The 19,432-nt window shown below is 33.3% G+C and overlaps 4 protein-coding genes across 5 annotated transcripts; all 4 read left to right on the top strand.

The window, feature by feature from the left end:
- Positions 1-68: 68 nt before the first annotated feature.
- Positions 69-1,860, top strand: LOC130629098 (uncharacterized). Its single transcript, XM_057442204.1, has 2 exons — positions 69-1,006; positions 1,388-1,860. Exons 1-2 carry the CDS (start codon positions 323-325, stop codon positions 1,670-1,672), a joined length of 969 nt encoding a protein of 322 aa, XP_057298187.1. The 5' UTR covers positions 69-322; the 3' UTR covers positions 1,673-1,860.
- A 315-nt stretch (positions 1,861-2,175) lies between these two features.
- LOC130629102 (protein SREK1IP1-like) lies at positions 2,176-7,776 on the top strand. The gene is made up of 7 exons (XM_057442208.1): positions 2,176-2,546; positions 2,852-2,917; positions 3,174-3,317; positions 3,774-3,813; positions 3,993-4,030; positions 5,771-5,813; positions 7,472-7,776. Exons 1-7 carry the CDS (start codon positions 2,498-2,500, stop codon positions 7,575-7,577), a joined length of 486 nt encoding a protein of 161 aa, XP_057298191.1. The 5' UTR covers positions 2,176-2,497; the 3' UTR covers positions 7,578-7,776.
- A 153-nt stretch (positions 7,777-7,929) lies between these two features.
- LOC130629097 (uncharacterized) lies at positions 7,930-11,060 on the top strand. 2 transcript variants are annotated; one of them, XM_057442203.1, is made up of 3 exons: positions 7,930-9,569; positions 10,066-10,159; positions 10,247-11,060. In XM_057442203.1, exons 1-3 carry the CDS (start codon positions 8,880-8,882, stop codon positions 10,345-10,347), a joined length of 885 nt encoding a protein of 294 aa, XP_057298186.1. In that variant the 5' UTR covers positions 7,930-8,879; the 3' UTR covers positions 10,348-11,060. The 2 variants fall into 2 exon arrangements, with proteins under 2 accessions (XP_057298186.1, XP_057298185.1); XM_057442202.1 differs by having other exon boundaries at positions 10,066-11,060.
- A 175-nt stretch (positions 11,061-11,235) lies between these two features.
- LOC130629096 (tRNA wybutosine-synthesizing protein 2 homolog) lies at positions 11,236-16,549 on the top strand. The gene is made up of 4 exons (XM_057442201.1): positions 11,236-11,535; positions 12,803-13,431; positions 14,919-15,076; positions 16,118-16,549. The coding sequence occupies exons 1-4, from the start codon at positions 11,483-11,485 to the stop codon at positions 16,535-16,537; spliced, it is 1,260 nt and encodes a 419-aa protein (XP_057298184.1). The 5' UTR covers positions 11,236-11,482; the 3' UTR covers positions 16,538-16,549.
- The last annotated feature ends 2,883 nt before the right edge of the window (positions 16,550-19,432 follow it).

Below are 19,432 nucleotides of genomic sequence, written 5' to 3'. Positions count from 1 at the left end.
AGAAGGGCGGGCCGCCTGGCATTTTCTGCATTGCGTTTTTGTGCATCCTTGCCTGACTATTAACATGAAATAATATTATTTACTTGGACAAAATCATATTTTTTAATGCCTTCCAGGTAGACAACAAGTATTATAATGTAGACTCATTGTTAGCCCATGGAAAATCCACAGGAATTCACCTGTCGCCGTTGATAAATATTCATATATATATACATATATATATCAAATTTGTTATGCATAGTTAAAAGATTTTTATTATTATATATTTTTTTGTTTAATAATTTCTACTCTATTTTCTCTATGTTTTAGCATTTCCTTTTAGATGTCAAATACAGAATTATTTCCCATCATTAGCCTCTCATATTTAGCATTTGAATATGTGTCTGGAAGAAAAAACAAAGACCAATTTCATTCTGATCCAACCATTATATCCTTAGCAAAAGAAATTAAAAATGCATTTATGGAATGGGGGTTTGTTTATTTTGTTGATCATGGCATAGGGAAAGATGTCATACAGAAAGCATTTGAAACGTCAAAAGCATTTTTTGAATTGGATTCAACAGTAAAACAAAATTTTAAATGGTATAATGACAATAAGGAGAACTTTGGTTGGGTACCATTCAAAATAGAAACCGTTGAAAATACCCGGCCTTTTGACTTAAAGGAATGTTTTAATTTTCTACCGGATACTGTGCGGGAGTATGAAATTAATCAACGTTTACCAACATTTATGAGATCTCAGCGTGCATTGTTGTGTTCTTGTCAACTACTAAGTGAATTTATTTTAAGATTGATAACTCTTGCTCTCCCTGTTGGCGATATGGATTTTTTAAACACAAAGCATACGTTTAAGGATCCAGAACTGAATGCATCCATTGCCAGACTTCTTTACTATCCACCAATCAAAAGTAAAGAAAATGTTTTGGAAAATCAGTTGAGATGTGGAGAGCATTCCGATTATGGAACATTTACTTTTTTGTTTCAAGATAAAGTTGGAGGTCTGCAGGTAGAGTTGGTGTTATGTGTATTTCAGGAAAACCTGACTCTCAATTAGGATACAGGAGGGTTCTTTTCCTTTTGCATAAAATGAGGGTTGTTTATAATATAAAAAGTACTATTTGACTTGAGCTTGCATGCTTTTTTAATCTAACATAATTTTATAAGTGGATCCTGTTTTGCTCATTTTAAATGTATTTCAGTGAGAGATAAACCAATTTATCAATATACTTTTTTAATTTTTTCAATATTTTGTAGGTTGTCGTTAGAATTACCTATGCCAGCCTCGTGTTTATTATGCCTCTTCAGAACTATTTTTTTTGTTTGTTATTCTTTTAAATAATATAAAATGACTGCAATACTGCCTTAACTTTTTCAACTTTTTACACAGGTGTTAAGTCCTAGTGGAGATTATGTTGATGCCACTCCTGTGCCAGACAGTGTCGTTGTCAATATAGGTGATCTTTTGGAAATCTGGAGTGGAGGAAAGTTTAAATCAACCCGACATCGAGTAGTTGTTCCTGACGATAATACAGAAAGTGCTCGTCAGTCTATTGTTTATTTTGTGCATCCTGATAATAATGTTATGGTGTCTTGCCTAAATGGTTCAAACAAAAATGTGGCTGTTAACTCTTTGGAATATTTGCTGGATAAGTACAAACAAACCTATGCATAAATTTAAAGGTTTTCCATTTTTCTATTTCCCTAAACACAAGGCCAAGAAATGTTTTTTGAGCATAATGTTTCATTTTAATTAATTCCTTTTTTGTGTGTATAGTAATTGTATTTTCTGTTTTATATAAGAGAAAGGTTGAATTCTGAGGATTTACATGGGTTCGAATTTAAAAGAATTCTTGCAAAAGATTTCGGTAAAAGTTCTTATACCCCTCAAGACCCCCAGCTGACAACGTAGTATAACTTATAACTTGTACGTGCAATATTATATCATTTTTGGTTTAACACCTCTTTCCATGCTAGGATGGTTTGAACAGCGTATACTAATGACCTTACAATCCGATCTAGATTGTGTTAGATCTAAATTCAATTTCTTATGCAGTAAATCTGTCCCAATTACCTCCTGCCAAGTCTTCCTTGTCTACGTTTGGATTTTACCCCCATATATTTTTATCTGATTTTGTACATAACCACTTTACTTTGGTGTTATGGCAATATGAAAAAAAAAATAAAAGGTTCCTGTAATGTGTCTTTAATGGTCAAAGTTATTATAGTATAAGATTTGTTTTTGCACTTATAAAGACTAAAATTTACTGTTGCAAATAAATACATTTGAATTTATCATTTTTACTAAACACCACAAAAATTATGTTTAAAGTTAGAAAGAATAAGATTTATAAACTTTCTTTTTGCACTGTTTACATGAATAATTGTTCACTAAACAACGCACAATTATTGTTGTGTGCACTCAATTTTGGTGTTATCAGATTAAGACAAGCATTCTGTTTTATCTTTAGCACTAATTAATAATAAACAGAAGTAAGAAATGGCATACCAATCATCTGGAGTTTTGACAGATGCAGAGAATTTAAAAGGTTAGTTTGTTTCTATCTAAAAAAACAACACTATTCCAGGCTAAGATCTTACGAGACATAAAAAATCTTGCGAGACATTACAACATCCCTTAAAATATTATATCATTATATTACCTTTGTATGTTGAAGAAAATTTATGCCTGCTATGTTTTTAGAATCCTTTTTTTTGTGAAAATTTTTGCTTAACCTTTTCTGCGTATAAATTTTTTTAAAAATAAATAAAAAAATGGTGTATTTATGTTTTCCTGTCATCTCATTATTTCCAGTCGCTGTGGCTCATTAAAAATATTTATTTATCACCTTAGGTATTGTCAATCGCTTAACAAATGCTAATGAAAATCAAAGAATTGGTTGTCGTAAATGTGGCCAAGGTAAAAAAATTGGATTACTATTTCATCTTCTAAGTTGCCAAGTTTTGCTAGTTTTGTGCTTTATTTATTGGAAAATTTCTTTGTTGCTTTTCCAAATTTCCGGTTGCTTAGCTGTTGCGTAGTTTTTAACGCAATTGTCAGCCTCAGCCTGTAGCAACTCGCTTGCCTATAAAAAACATAAGCTGAAATAGGAATAGCTCTAATGCACCCCACCTTATTTCTTCTTGTTGCATTTCCTTCCTTTCATTCTATGTAGCTGGTCATTTAACCTACCAGTGTTACAATACTGGTGAGAACGGAGTTCAAGACCTGTTGGATGTTGACAGCACTTCTTCGGATTCTGCAACAGAGTTAAAACAATTAGAAATGCTAATAGCTGAAAAGAAGAAAAGAGAAGCTAGTGAGTTGCAGCCGTTGTTGTTTTTATTGTGCCATTTTGTGTTGCTTTTTTTTGTGGATGTTGTTTTGGTATCAGAAAACAGCGAACTAAAAGATATGCAGCTCAAAATCGCATGTACTAAAGCTGTACTAAAATGTTTATTACATCTTGCATTTTTTCTCTATATATTATAATGCTAATTATAATTCACCATGATGTTTATCATATTCTTTAGCAGTTCAGTTTTGATGGGTATGTTTTAGTGTTTTGTTAGTTTATGGATAGTTAGTTGTGGATACTGTAACATTTATTAGGTCCTGTCGGTATTTGTTGATTTTTGTTAATCTTCTTGGACTTAATTTATATCGAACCATTAACCTGTTGTAGACAGGAATGAAGGCTTTCCTTTCTATTAGTTTTAATTTATCCTTTTATTGTCTTGGTAATAAAGCAAGCGTGTTTATCATTTATCTCTAGTGAAAAAGAAAAAGAGAAAGAAAGAGAAAAAGAAGACAAGGTAATGTTTTCGATTGATACACACTCTATGATATCACGAGCGTTAGTAATAAACAAGGTCTTTTATAACATAAAAATTGTTGACATAAAACCTTAACATGAAAAAGTTGTGGAGATGATTTTTATACCAAGTCATACCAAGTCATCTAGAAGGTCATTACCATCGAGTTTTTTCTTTAGAAAGCGTCGATATAGTACCTCCTCATCTGATGATTCTGGTAAGAATTCACATGAAATATCTGCTATGATTTCCCTAATCAGTGATGTTGCCTTTATTTTAGTTTACGTATAAAAGCAAAGAAAGATCATTGTGTTTTCATTTTAGCTGGTAGAATAAAAACATCTTGCCCAATATTTTAGGTCTCTGTCTTGAGAATTTGTAATAAGCATAGTAAGGGGGCTTGACATTTGTATTTTTTGTTTGCTCGCTGGACTAGAGTAACATGTAAAGAAACTTTTAGAACTACTCACAAAAAAGTTGTTGAACATATAATCACCTGCATAAAATAACCTTTTGCTAAAAACATTCAGAACACTGTTACGAACAAAAAATCTAAGCAGCTAAAACATTTATTAATATTATTTTTTGTATAATATTTTCATAATGCAGTTCCAGAATTTTTGTCTTTGCTTTTTATTAAATCCCAGCCTCAAATTATCCAATACAGTAGCTTGAGAGTGCTAAAATACTTGGTTCAGCCCAATGGTTTTTATTATAATCTATTCTTAATTTTTTATTACAACGAATAATACAAAAGTCATTTTATGTTTTCTTTTTTTTATTACTTTAAGGTATTTTTGCCAGCCCTGAGGGAGGTGGGGGATCAAGTCTTAGTGTTTCCGCCTATAAAATATATTATTTTAAATAAATATAACCTCTTGAAAAATTGCTTTCCTTTTTATTGACGATTTGAAAATTTTACCGGGTTAAAGGGACGATTTGAAAATTTTACAGGGGTGTCATAAACTGCTTCTAATGGTCATATCATTTCTAAGTCTTTGGCTGGTTTGTTAATTGGTCTCGCACATTACTTATCAATAATATAGAAAAATACAATTCCATCTCGGTAAAGCGAACCTTGCCATGCTTGCCTCATGTGCACTATTTCTCGTTAGGGACATATTGGCAAAACAAAACAAATTATCAAAAAATTTAAAATTCCATGTAGGCCAGTTTACACAGTTCTGGGTATGACTCTAAATTACAAAAAGAATTTCTCCAAATCAACTTAAGTTTTGTGTTCGAATGTAATGCTTACCCTCGTATATTTAACACAGGTGCTCAATGCACTAAAAAAAAAGAAAAAACCGAAACAACCAAAATACTTATTCACAAAAAAAGTCAGTAACAAATTTTGGTCGGCACAAATTATTAGCTAGTGAACCAAAATTTCGTCACTTTTTTCTGACTTTTATTGATAAGGTATTGGGAAAATTCATATACCTGTTTCAAAATACCTGTGTTGCTATATTTTTTGCAACGTGGTTAATAAAACGTTTGAGCAAACATTGGGTTAACCAAAGGGGTTGCTGTTCGTCATTTGGCAGCTCAAAATTGTTCTAATAGAGCATGTAATTTCAAAAAATGGAAGAAAGAATTTTTTTGCAGCTTTTTCTGACTTATTAATATCAAGGTTCCTACGCGTCCTAAAAAGGAAGAAAGTCATTTGATTAAAGTGTCAAATCACCAATTAACAGATTAATGTGTCATTTAACCAAAGCAACAACTTTCTAACTGCTAAGTACTGATTTTGTGCATTTTTGGTTATAGTTTAAAATCATTCAAAGATTCGATCCAAGCTGAAGTAGATTACTTTTGATTGACATTTGAATCACTCGGTTTCATTTGTTTACACATAACTACTTTACCTTTTTCTCGAAATTTATTTTTCAATAATTTATTTGAGGTCTTTGGCAGAACGAATTTTTATTTTGAAAAGGCTCTATTGTTCTTTTAGAAAGTGAAGAGGAAGCAAGAAAGAACAAGAAGAAAAAGAAAAGGTAAAATTATTCTGTCAAATTATTCTGTGTCAAATTATTTTGTGTAAGTTATTTGTTAAATTATTCTGTGTCAAATTATTCTGTGTCAAATTTATCTGTGTCAAATTATTCTGTCAAATTGTTTTGTGTCAAATTATTTTGTGTCAAATTATTCTGTGTCTAAGTCAAATTGTTCTGTGTCAAATTACTCTGTGTCAAATTGTTCTGTGTCAAATTATTCTGAGTTAAATTATTCTGTGTCGAATTATTCTGTGTCAAATTATTTTCAGTCAAATTATTCTCGGTCAAATTATTCAGATTAGTCTCAGTAAAAATATTCTTTGTCAAATTATTCTCAGTCAAATTAATTGAATTATTCTCAGTCAAATTATTCGAATTATTCTCAGTCAAATTATTATCGGTCAAATTATTCTGTGCCAGATTAATTAGAAATAAATTGAAATATACAATAAAATATAAAGATACAATACCAAAAAGTGTTATGGCTCTAAGTACAAAAACTGCGAAGTAACAAAAATGAAATTGCAGATTGTCTATTAAGTCCGATTTTCATAAAGGTGTTCTTCACCGAAGCACCCAGCGGTTAGTATCTGGGCATGCGCATTAAAATATTTTTCTTGCCACCTTTATTTTGGCGGCATTGAAAGTGAGGATGAGCCGACTTACAAGCGTTTGCTGACAAAAATATTTTTAACAACCAATGAAAATTAAGAAAGCATTGCCATCTTTATTGCAATGTTAGGAAAACTGCAAGTTTATTATCTGCCATCAGCTAAATAATTTTCACAATTTGCGCGAATTTTTTTCGTATTCGCGAAATTCCAAAAAAGAACAATTCGCGAAAATACATTTGTTGCTATAAATGACTTGTTTGCTAAAATTAATCTTTGCAAATTTTTTTTTAAAAACAGGAATTTTCCTTTTTATGTAGTAATGGTCATCCTCTATAATATAAGCAAGTCCAATTAAAGACCACTCTATCTCAATAAATAGGCGTAAAATAATTGATATAACTAGTCGTTAGCTCGTGGAAAATCCACGGGTTCGCCCGTCCTTTTTATACCACATTGCGTGCTTCTCGCGATTGCGCAGCTAAGCTACCATTTTACGTGACAGACAGACAGACAGACGTATACGGGCATTATAATATAGATAAAATAATTTTCCAATATTTTAACATGACAGTCGCAAAAAATTTTCTTAGCGAAAAATGCATTTTCAGGACCTTGCGTAAAGTATCCATACCAATGCTAAAGCATATACAACTTCACCCATACTTTCAGTCTTAAAAAGCCTAATAATTTGTCCTGTTAAGAAGAGATGAGAGTGACATTTGCGTGACAATAATAATCTACATTGTTTTAACAGCTTGAAATGCGTTTTGCTTAAAAATCTTTTTTAAAAGTGTTCGGAACATGGGAAAAGCGTTTGTTATCCCACGCAAATGGTACGACAAGTTTGGTCGACATTATTAAGCATATTGTAAACGTAAAGATTGAAATATGAGAGGCTTGCATCAGAGTTTTCGTAAGCCTACTAAAGTTAAGAACAAAACGATACACTATGACAACACTACACTATGAATACACTATGAGTAGTTCGAGACAGCATATGTGTATTTTCCTTTGGTGTAACTGTTTTGCTTTTTCCTTTTTTAGAGACAGATCATCTGATCGCAAGCACAAAAAGAGTAAACACAAGAGCTTGAAAAAGAAAAAGAAAAAACACGACCCTTCTTCATGTTCTTCTTCCGATGAGTCATAGTAACTGTGAGGTGTATTGTTGTTTTTACAAAAATCTTTATCGTGATATATGTTTGGAAATTTTTTAAAGAAAAGTGAACAGTGTCCATGTGTATTTTATATGAGTTTATTATTTATTATTGTATTAATTATTTTACTTCTCCCTGACGTGAAACTTTTTTGTTTCTACAACGTGAGAATATATGTAGTGTTATGTTTTTCGCTAAAGATTTTTTTTGTATTTGACCGTCTGCGAAAATAGAAATTTATACCATTGGCTCTCTCTAATTCGAATCGCCTTAGTTCGAATCTCGAATAAATCAAACATTTTAAAATCATTCTGATGTTTTCCAAAGAGGCTTCATATATTTTTTTTTGAAATTTGAATTTTTCTAAATCGAAAACTGTTATAATTCCAACAAAGCTTTTAAGTCTCTTCGTAAAAATTTTCCCAATAATTTGAATTATTATGTGGTTTTACCATAAAACCGTGGGAACTGGTCTTTATGTTACCATAAAGACCAGTTCACACGGTCTGTTGTGGTCTGTTATATTAATGTGTCATTACAACAGAACAATTTCAGAAGGAATAGATCACAGGGGACAGGCAAAGCAAAGTTCGGTTACCTGGGATGGTTACTGCTAATGTAAATGGAGAACTTGTTGTTTCTTTCGCTTCTATATAGCAATTTGGCCAAAAATTTCGGATAAGTTTGTTTACATGGGTTTATATGTAATATTAAAAAAAGGCAATTAAAAAATTCGAGAATCTAAGCTCTAGAATGCAGACAACAAGTTTGGGTGTAGTGAGAAAAGGTAATTCCAACTCGGCATATTTTGCAAGTTGTTTTACTCGAAGTTTTCTACGACCTGAAGGCGGTCACCACAGCTTGGTTCGAAATCTTGCAACGAAGCTACGCCAATAATTTTTTTAAAATAATAGCGTTTTGACCTGGCTTTTTTTAACCGTTGCTTATAATTAGCTACATAATATATTTTTTATTGCTCTATTAAAGCCTACCCTGTTTTTCAACCTCTCAAGTATCATTCTTTATTTAATGTTGATATTTCTGCAAACTTTTCAAATCTATTAAAACCTGTAAACAAAATCCATTTTATTTACAGGTTTACTTTTGTGCATCTGTTTCAGTAAGGTGGTCTCACCAGTGTCTGCTGCACTGTCCCTTGTATATTTTTAAGTTGCATTTACTTGCGAATACTCCTGTTATCACTTAATCTGCCATTATGAATTTTATCTAGTAAATATTTATTTTGCTTGGTCTAACCTCCCATGATTCAATTTTTAAAGATCTAGAAGAAGAATATGAAAGACGTGAAGAAAATTTTTCCCATCGTGAGTTTATCACATATTAGTTCTACATACTTGAAGAATGACGACACTCTAGACGAGCAGTTTTATAAAGATCCCAAAGTTAAAGCGTTATCTCAAGAAATTATAAATGCGTTCAGTGAATGGGGTTTCTTGTATCTTGTTGACCACGGCATCGATAGTAGTGTGATCGAAAATGCATTTGGAACGTCGAAAGAATTTTTTGAGAAAGACAGGTTAGTAAAAGAGTTGTTTATACATGAAGATAGAAATGTTGAATTGGGATATGTGCCTTTTAACACTGAAACATTCGACAAATCAAGACCGTTTGATTTAAAAGAATGTTTTGATTTTTTGCCAGCTACAGACCAAAAGGATAAATTAACGGAGAAATTCCCGTCGCTTATGAAAGCCTTGGCAAACTTGTTTCAGTCCTTAGAATTACTCAACAAGTTTTTCTTACCGCTACTCAGCATTGCGCTGAAGCCCGACGATGGAGAGTTTCTAAGTTTGAATCACCACCGTATTGGTAATATGGAGGAGAATGTGACAGTTTTAAGATCTTTGTATTATCCACCAATCAAATGTAAAGAAAATGTTTTGGAAAATCAATTGAGATGTGGAGAGCATTCCGATTATGGGACGTTTACGTTTTTGTTTCAAGATGAAATTGGTGGATTACAGGTATTCCTTATATATATTTTATTGCTTGTTTGTTTCTGTTTATTTGTTTTGTTTTTGTTTGTTCGATTATGTCTTTTTTTTGTTTATTGTTCTTGTTTGGTTACTTATGTTTGTGTGTTTTTGTTATGTTGATTTTGTTTGTTTCTTTGTTTTTCGTTTTGTTTGTTTTTGTTTTTTTGTTCTTGTTTGGTTGATTATCTTTGTTTGTTTTTGTTTGGTTGATTATGTTTGTTTGTTTTTGTTTGGTTGATTATGTTTGTTTGTTTTTGTTTGGTTGATTATGTTTGTTCGTTTTTGTTTGGTTGATTATTTTTGTTTGTTTCTGTATGTTTGTTTTTTGTTTATGCGTGTGTGTGTTTATATTTGTTTGCTTGCTTGAGAAATACAAAGATTTTACTTGAAGATACTTCCAAAATTAATGAATGAAGCTTTTCTCAATTTTGAACCGCTTCTCAGACAGATTGAACTGGTATAACTAGGTCTACTCGTTTTCTAGGTTGTAAATCCATCGGGAGAGTACGTGAATGCTACACCAATCCCAGGTAGTATAGTCGTTAACGCCGGCGATTTGTTGGAGATTTGGAGTTCAGGTCGGTGCAAATCAACACGTCATCGTGTTCTTATTCCAAACGACTCACAAAACGCCCGACAGTCTATTGTTATGTTTGTCCATCCAGATAAAAACACCGATGTTTCTTGCCTCGATGGTTCAGACAAGTATAAGCCTATAAATGCCTTCGACTATGTAATGAAGAAATTTGAAGAAACTTATGGTTAATCTTGCAGTTGTTGTTTGTAAGCATATAAAGAAGAATGTTTCATTTTTTTGCTCGATTGTTCAACCCTAATGATAAATCTCAGAATTTTTGTTTGATGGAAGAGTTAGGAATGTTAATAAATTCTGATTGCAAAGCTTATTTAATTTTTTTAGCTATTTTTGTTTTACTTTAAAGCAGTCCTGGTTGAAGGAAAGTAAGATTTTACGAGGTAATGGCTTTTTATTGTTTCTAAGCAGTTGTGTCATTTGCTTCAATTTCTACTTTGTTATTTTTGGACTGTTTAGAGATTTTTAATATATGTCTTAAGATAATTTTAAAGAATCCTTTTGAGTAAAGCGCCTTTTATACTGAGGAAAGGGACAGTAAGTATGATAAGCTCACCAGGTTGGCTTGCCATGTGCAAAATAAAATCTTTCACATCTGGCTTACTACCGTCTCACTGAATCAAGATTGAAGATTGTTTGCATGGCAGGGACCGCTATACTCGGTGTGCATTTTGTGATGACTCGCCCTACAAGCTCTTGCCAGCTAACATTATGTGAAATCAAATTGTGTGAATTGCCACACCATATGGACAAGTTGTCAAGTAACGATTTCTTATAAAAAAATATATTTTATACAAATAGTAATTATTTCTTTTAAAAACAAAATCCATTTATTTTATATTTTGTATATTGTTTTGTTCATTTCAATTGATATTTCGTTCGTTTCATTTGTATATTACGCTGCTCTCACATAATTCTCCTCCTGTTAAAATGTGATAGCTGTGAATGCTTTGAGTTGTACTAAGTTATAGCCGTATTTCACAGAAATAAAAAGAAGTTCTTAGTATGCAACCTTTCCTATACTTTAATATGTAAATTATTGTTCACTCGAAACAAAAACAAAAAAACTGGGGGGAGGGAGGGGTAAGGGGGAGGGAGGTTGATCACCACCAATTTCCGAGTGAAAATTATTGTTGTTTAAGGGTTTGGGTTTTGGTTGGGTTCATACATGATGGTTTATAGATTTGCAATCTATTTTGTTCTATTTTTTTCCATTGATTTTTTTTTTAAGCAGTTTTTCAATTTCAACTTTTTTACGAATTTATACTTCTCTATATTTTTTAAATTGTTGTTTAGATCCTAAATAAACATGAACGAAATTTGTTGCTTGGCAACAACTAAAGAAAATGTAAAGAAGTTAAAGTAAGTCGCTTGTTGTGTATGTACTTAATATCATTGTCATCAGTATGAACATTTTTGCTGTGCTATTTTCTATTCTTTATTGAGTTTTGTTTTGTTGGCTGTTTCTTTATGTCGTTGTCATCGGTATGAGCACGTCTTGTTCGTACCATAACGAGCACTCCTTGCTCGTACGCTAGTGTTCGTTTGGAGAAAAGAGAAAAAGAAATAGAAAAAATTCCTCCCAAGTTGTTAGTGTTCTCTATAACTCTTGCACTGTCTGTTGAACGTTGACGTGCGAGCAGATTGCATCGTGGCACCGTGGCACCGGGCATATTTTTCTTTGTTTGTTAATGCGGCGAAAAGAGGTTATATAATTCTTTCTCTCTTACATAGATTTTAAATATCATTGCATGCATTTTGCTGCACCTCGCGCTCTATTGCCTCCATTTCTGCATGATGTGTGTTAAATAAACTTTTTGGTGCTTGAAGATTTGGTATTTTGACAATATCTACAATAATGAATAAAGATATCCTGGAAGCCATTCTCGTAAACTTGGTAAAAGACAGGATTTTGCGGTTTTGGGAGAATTTTGGAGGAGATACTTTGTGTAAAAGTTTGTTTAACTTTCTCTTTAAAAAACGAAGTCAGAGGTGCCACACCTCAAAACCCCTCAATTCTCTTCAATTTTGAAAATTCCCCTCAAAACTCCTCATTTTTCTTCAATTTTGAAAAGTCTCCTTAAAACTTCTCATTTTTAGAGGTTTGTAGAGAGCGTGTATTATTTGCTAGTTGAATTCTTTAGCGCGCCGGTACAAAAGAATAATCCACGTCAGGGCCGACATACGTCGCGAAATTCGAAAAAAATGGTCGTGCTGACGTACAATCCGAAGTCCTATGTCCACTCTGGACATTAACAAGTAAAATTTCACAAGTTCAAAATGCGCGACTCTAACAAGTGAAGAATTGGTTGTTTCCATGTTACATGGAAACAACCAATTCTTCACGGCTAAATTCGAAATTAACCGTGCTGTTTTGTCCATGTTTGTGGCTCATCCTGTCAAATGTTTCAATTTTCAAAATAAATAAAAATGCTACATGGGAAAAATAATTGTTTTTGGCTTTTGACATCACGTTTCAAATCTTTTCAAATACTATTTTAATACTTTTAAAAATATTCTTTAGTGTCAATCCTGGAATTGTAATGGACAAAAAAATACAAAAACTTTAAATTCTACCTTCTTTTCTTCTCTCATTTATTGCATATAACAGTATAAATTTTTTATTTAGAAACCATTTGGAAAAGCTTGGACTTCTCAACAAGCAATACCGCATAACAAAAGTGGACAACACGTTTTTGATACCTATTACATTCGGAGAAAGGCTTCTGGAGGATGACTTTCAGACAAGGTTAAGCAAATTAACGTTGTGCGCCTTCTCAATACTTTATATCGACAAAGACCAACTATTAGCGGTAAAACTAAAAACGCCTCACGAAAAATTACAAGAATTCGTGTTATCTTACATGAAAACAAATTCCCTGATTGAATGCAATTTACAGAACATAATGGCGGAGTTACCCAAAAAGTGGGAAATACACGGTGATCTGATCATGTTTCCCGATTCTGCGTTTTATTCACCCGTTTGGAATGATTTTCCTGAGGAGTTCTGGAAAGAGCTAGTAGAATTATTTTCCGTTAAACGCGTTGCCGTGACGTCTCGAATACGTGATGACGGCTATCGTACGCCCAGAGTGATAATTAAGTTAGGGCGGGACGGATGGGTGGAACATGTTGATAATGGAATAAAGTATACGTTTGACGTGACGAAGAACATGTTTTCGAAGGGAAACATAACAGAGAAGTTGAGAATATCAAACATGGATTGTACTGGCGAAATAGTCGTGGACTTGTTTGCAGGTAAGTCCCCTCTATAATTTTGTTAATAATAGTTTTGTATACACTGCTTTTACCTCCCCCACTCTCTTCTTCCCATCTCTCAACCTCCTCCTCTCTCCCTTCACCCAACCTCCTCCTCTCTCCCTTCACCTATTCTCTCCCTCCCCTATTCTTTCTCTCCCCCCACCCACTCTCACCCTTCCCCTATTCCCTCCTCCCCCTATTCCCTCTTCCCCTTTTCCCTCCCTCCCTCCATCCATTCCCTCCCTCCATCCATTCCCTCCCTTCCCCTATTCCCCCCTATTCTCTTTCTCCCCCCCACCCACTCTCTCCCCCCCACCCACTCTCTTCCTCCCCCTACTCACTCTCTTCCTCCCCTATTTTTTTCTTCCCCTATTCTTTCCCTCCTACTACTCTTTAGTGTTAGCTGAAAGTATATTCTTAAAAGTCACTAGCAGTTTTGCCGGGTCGATCAACACAAAATTAACACTGGCTATGAGGGGGTATTTTAAATGCCCCAACTATCAGAAAGAGTCAAGGTTTTTGTTTTGTAAAGAATTATTTCATTTTTATTGAATGTAAAGGTCCATTAACAAAAAAGTGTTGAGTAAAAGTTGTACAGCCGTTACGACTTTTTTTGGAAACAGATTTTACATAACAACTGTTACACGACAATGAATTTAATAGCCTAGTTAACTAAACTTTCTTCGATTTTATCAAATTCGGTTTCTCTCAAACGAAAACTTAAACGCAAACAAATATCAGAACAAATCCCTAAAATTCAAATCCACCTCATAGCAAACACCGAATTACAATCAAGCAATTAGCGCAATGTCGGCGTAGTCACATTTTACATTTTAAATTTATTATATTTGTTTGAGTGAGTGAGGCCAAAAATTGACCACATCAGCAAAGAACAATAGAATTAATCAATCAAAAAACGCAAAAAAAAACGTTTAAGTCCCAGCGTAATTTTTCCCACCTTAACTATTCCGATTTCCCGGTGGTAAGAAAAATTATACTTGGTGTCTTAGCTATGACTAATGGAAACAAACCTACCTTGATTTTACTACATGTATTGTTCCGTAGAACAAAAATTAAGAATAAAACTGCTTGAAAAAGATTTTGGTCAAGCGAGGTAACCTAGTTGTTTAACCCGATCTATTTTTTAATTGTTTAACAGATACGGGATAACAAATTTTTAAATTAAACTGGTACAATTTTTTTCCATTCGCATACATTGCGATTTTGTGGCAGCAATTTATCTAATTCTAATTCTTATGCAAAAAACTAGAGGGCTAGCCTTTTGATGTGTTTTTTTTCTTGTGTGATGGGTACTTTATTAGACACAGATTTTATAATTCCTTGTACACATTAAGACTTTTACACTGTCTGAACATGTGTTGTGTAATTATACCTTTAGTTTTGTTGCCGTTTCTTAAAGGTAAAGACAAAACCATTTAATCTTATTTTTAAGGCAGCATAAGAACATACTTGTTTTCTTTTAGGTATTGGGTATTTTGTGCTTCCGTTTCTTGTTAAAGCGAACGCGAAGAAAGTTATCGCTTGCGAATGGAATCCTGACGCCGTGTTGGCGTTGTCGAAGAATTTACTGTTAAATAACGTCAACGGCAGATGTGAAATCAGAGAGGGCGATAATCGCTTGGTAAGATTCTTAACTTGTTTAATTTTCGCGAAAATTAATTTTGGCGAACAAGGTTTTTCGCGAAGAGTACTTTTTGCGAACCAGATTTTTCGCGCTAATTACCTTTTTTGAACCAGAAATCACCTATTGCTATTATTTTTCCTGCAAACTACATTTTGCGAACAAGACTTTGTGCGAAGACTGATGCAATGCAAATGGAAAGAATATATTTACTTCTTATTTTCATAAATTGTACGACATTAGTGCAAGGTAAAATTTTTTGTAAAATTTTCACGAAATTTTATTTTCGCGATTGGTGCCTATTGCTATATTTCACAAAGACATCAGTGCGAGAAAATTGACGAAAATTCATCTCTTTAAGGATATATAAAACACCTATTATTGTTGAAAATACTGTCTGTTTCTCAACTGCGAAATATAGTTACTTCGAAGGATACATTTTCTGAAAACCAGATAAATCTCCTCTTGAGAAGTATTATTTTTGTCATAAAAATATAAACTTGAAAATCGTGAAAATTATCAATAAAACTCTCTACCCTACAATGTCCAACAAGGATTTTAGGTCGCATAAAAATTACTTACACTGCGGTGATATATGAATTCGTTTTGTCTCGATATTTATAAATACTTGCACCTTTAGGTCGAAAAAACAGATATATCGAGCAAAAATATTTTTTGAGATATCAAGATTCAAGCATAATTTTAAAATTTTTTTGGTTATTGTACATTTTCTCTTTTTTCATCGTATTCTTTTAAATATTTACATTTTTTATATAAAATACATATTTTCTATGATTTATAAGGTATTCAATGGTGAAATAGCGGTTACAGGGTTTCATGTATCCTTAAGGTACGGATAGCTTATCCGGTAAAAAGTTTTTCAGACAAAATCATAAACTTTTGGCGAGGTGAAAAGCTTCTATCAATCAACATTTTTCTAACAAGTTGTTTTGTCGGCTGTGTAGTGTTTCTATTTAAGTTAAAGTTAACATTGCAGGTAAACTCGATTTCTTCTCATTTTGAGTATTTGTTTTGTTTCAGGTTGCACCAAAAGGTATTGCTAATCGAGTCAATCTTGGTTTGATCCCAACCTCCTCTGCATCGTGGCAAGTCGCTTGCGATGCATTAAATCGTACTACAGGAGGTTATTTACACATTCACGAGAATGTCGAAAGTTGGTTAATCGAGTCAAACGAGTCAGATGATATTAACATTCTCAAGGAAAAAAATTGTGCTTGCAAAGACACCTGCATAGTGACTCAGACTTATAAAGGTTGCTTAAGCGAGACAAAACGTTTGTCGTGGTGTCGTTTTACTTCATCATGTTTAGCAGCACTTCGAAGCATGTTTGATTTATCGAGTCAATGGAATATTGAATTGTGTCATATTGAGCAAGTGAAATCGTACGCGCCGCATGTAGACCATTTAGTGTTTGATATAGAATGTCGACCGAAAAACTAAATTTTACCAAAATTGATGTTTTTCCTTAAAGTGTACAGTGCTGACGAAACTACAAAGGCTATGCTCAATCCCCCCATCACCTCGTATGTTTCAGAAATCGCTAAGATAGCTTTGAAAACACTATTTTTGCCATACTGCCACAATTAAACTTTCAAATTTAGGTAATCTTAAGGTCAGCTCACCGTAGTCACTATACTTGCCTATCCATGTTTAAAGTCAATTCCTAAACTTTCGCGTCTTGGAAATTATCTATGACTTGCGTGAATAAAATTTCGCCTGTTTAAACTTTCGCGAAAATGAGCAGAAACGGTGGGAGCTTCTAACCGTAAAAGCCTCTGCCAGCGTAATTATTTACTCGTTAAGCATGTAACTTTCTCTCGACTTGTCGTGTCTGTTGTTGTTTTGTTGTTTCTTCTTTCTTTTCTTTATGCTTGGTCTTCTGAAATGATTTTTTAAAAGCCCAAGCATCATGTTTTGTATCAAGGGCGTCGTAATTTTTTAATGTGCACACGCGCTGACAAGAAAGTTCTCAGAGCATTTTGCCTTGTTGATGATGATGCGGCGAAAATTGTTGGCCACTCTCTCCGTAATAACGGCTCAGGGGCACAAGACCCTGGTGACGAGGTTAAAAAGAGTTATGATTTATTGGCGCTATAGCGGAAAATGCAATTGAATATGGCGTTTAGATATACATTTCTTTGCACTAATTAATCCCTTTTGCATGTGTATATTCGTGGAAGTCTTTCTGTCTTTATAATATTGTTTAACCTCATCCCCGCGGCTTGTTGGGCTTTCTACAGGCCGTCCAACTTTAAAAACCCTAAATAGTCCTGGGGACGAGGTTGGATCTTTTTGTGTCTTTGTCAGTGGACCTTGAGGTTGACGAACCAACATGCCTCGTCTATTGTGTTATACAGCTCTGAATACTGTAGTTATCTGAGGGGTGGTAACTTTTGTAAAGGAGGAAAATTTTTTTAACTATGAACAAACAACCCAACAAAGTATTTACATCAACTCAGCTAGAACTTACTTTTGAATCAAAACAGCAGAATGATCTGACCAGCCTCGTACCCGGGACAACTTTTGGATTTTTATATTTTATATTTTTATTTTTTGTATTTATATCGCTGTCCTCAATATAAAAAAGCGAAACGGGATCATGGGGACGAGGATGTGATCTGATGATTTGATACATTTTATCAACTTAGCCTATTAGGACTATGCATGTATATTTTTTTGAATTAATTTTAAAAAGATAAAGTAAACGAATTGTTACCAACTATGTCGCAAAAGTCGTCATCAAATAAAGAGAGACAACCTCGTACCACTCTTTCGTAGGGCTTGTTAAGGTTCTTATTTGGATGGGACCCAAACAACGCTCATACTGGTGCACAAATCCTGGGGACGAGGTTGAAATCAAGCTCCAACTGTTTATAAAAATGACAAGAATAGTTTATTAGCAGCTGGTGATTGTCACATCTATTTTCGTCTTTTCAAAACACTCTGTAAGCGATTGAACCAAAAAAATTAATTAGTAATCATTGAACTAATAAGGGTTTGGTTACGAGGGGGATTTTATTTTTAACTTGATTCATCAGGCTGACGTGTTTATTATAAGTACTGAATTATTTAAAGTCACACAATACTTTTGTGTAACACACAGTTGTTCTTAGTAACTCATTTTAAAATATGAAAGAAAACCTCAATAACCATAAGATTTTATAATGCTTATCACAAAATTTTTATACTCCTCACACTATTGATACCTTCTCAGGTATACATTATATCACAACCGCTTCCCCCCGCCCTAGCCCCAAAGACTTTGCATCCTACAGCTCGCATTACATTGGATCTTAAGAGTATGTGACACACTAGAACGTATGTTAAGGAAGCCTCGAAGATGGTGATCGTATCAACACAGTGGCGGATATTTTCGGCCAAGTTTTAAAAGTACCCTTTTTGTAATTTGAATGTTTTGTTTGTGCATATAGGTTATATTTAAAAGCACGTGATCAAGAATAAAGCCTCTTGGTCGTATAATTCCCTATATACATGTTTCATTTTCAACATGGCGTACTCACAAAACTCTTTTTTTTCCCCAGTTTAAAAGGTAGTTGTTCCACTGGGAAAATAATTAGCACAGCAACCTGGCAGCGAAACGTATATACTCTTGCCTATTTTTGAATGCACGGAACAAAAAATGCTTTGAAATTCGTGTCTCACATTGACCAAATATATTTTTAAAAACTATGCAGCCAGTGATTTTACACGTTTATTTTTTATATGAAACCTGGCGAAGGGCCTAGTTCTAAAAATTTCTTATTTGTAGGCTGAAATTCCATGTTTTTAGTTCCAAAAGTTTCTTATTTAGTTTCTTCATTTTTCTAGTAAAATAAGGGTTTCTTATATCAAATAAATAGTTAGTTTTAAAAGTTTCTTTAATTTTTGGACTAGTTGGTTTCAAAATAAAAAAATATAGCATTTTTCGTTTCAAAGTATTTTAGCATTGGGAACTTGGGTACAGTAACGTAATAAAAAAACTTTCTCTCCAGTGATGATTGTAACATCTTCTTCAATTAATTGTAAGAATTAATTAGAAACAAGTTTTTATTTCAGAAATAGTTTCTTAGTTTTTGAAGATTCTACAGGTAGGTTTCTTATAAACATGTTTCTTATAAAAAACGTGTACCGAATGCGCGAAAAACAAAACAAAAATTATTTTTAATTAAGTGTGCAAGCATGACAAATACACTTCACACAGCTTGATATGACAAATCCAGATTCGTAGAAAAAATCTTCACGTTTCCAAGGTGTTATATTACAGAGTATTCAATTTATAGCCGATCATGATCAAGATATTTTATTTACGCGCGAAGCTTAGCGCCCACGAGAAAA

This window comes from Hydractinia symbiolongicarpus, chromosome 15 (assembly GCF_029227915.1).
Source record: "Hydractinia symbiolongicarpus strain clone_291-10 chromosome 15, HSymV2.1, whole genome shotgun sequence".
In the NCBI taxonomy this organism is placed as follows: Eukaryota; Metazoa; Cnidaria; class Hydrozoa; order Anthoathecata; family Hydractiniidae; genus Hydractinia; species Hydractinia symbiolongicarpus.
The sequence above is the reverse complement of the archived record's forward strand: the minus strand, read 5'-3'. Positions and strand labels throughout refer to the sequence as shown.

Bases quoted from the DNA above. Each gene is read 5' to 3' on its own strand.
- LOC130629098 (XM_057442204.1), top strand. From the start codon at position 323: ATGTCAAATACAGAATTATTTCCCATCATTAGCCTCTCATATTTAGCA. The intron at 1,007-1,387 runs GTAGAGTTGGTG...CTTTTTACACAG, and splicing joins ATAAAGTTGGAGGTCTGCAG to GTGTTAAGTCCTAGTGGAGA.
- LOC130629102 (XM_057442208.1), top strand. From the start codon at position 2,498: ATGGCATACCAATCATCTGGAGTTTTGACAGATGCAGAGAATTTAAAA. The intron at 2,918-3,173 runs GTAAAAAAATTG...CATTCTATGTAG, and splicing joins TTGTCGTAAATGTGGCCAAG to CTGGTCATTTAACCTACCAG. The intron at 3,814-3,992 runs GTAATGTTTTCG...TTTTTTCTTTAG, and splicing joins AAAGAGAAAAAGAAGACAAG to AAAGCGTCGATATAGTACCT.
- LOC130629097 (XM_057442202.1), top strand. From the start codon at position 8,880: ATGAAAGACGTGAAGAAAATTTTTCCCATCGTGAGTTTATCACATATT. The intron at 9,570-10,065 runs GTATTCCTTATA...CTCGTTTTCTAG, and splicing joins ATGAAATTGGTGGATTACAG to GTTGTAAATCCATCGGGAGA.
- LOC130629096 (XM_057442201.1), top strand. From the start codon at position 11,483: ATGAACGAAATTTGTTGCTTGGCAACAACTAAAGAAAATGTAAAGAAG. The intron at 11,536-12,802 runs GTAAGTCGCTTG...TTTTTTATTTAG, and splicing joins GAAAATGTAAAGAAGTTAAA to AAACCATTTGGAAAAGCTTG. The intron at 13,432-14,918 runs GTAAGTCCCCTC...GTTTTCTTTTAG, and splicing joins AGTCGTGGACTTGTTTGCAG to GTATTGGGTATTTTGTGCTT.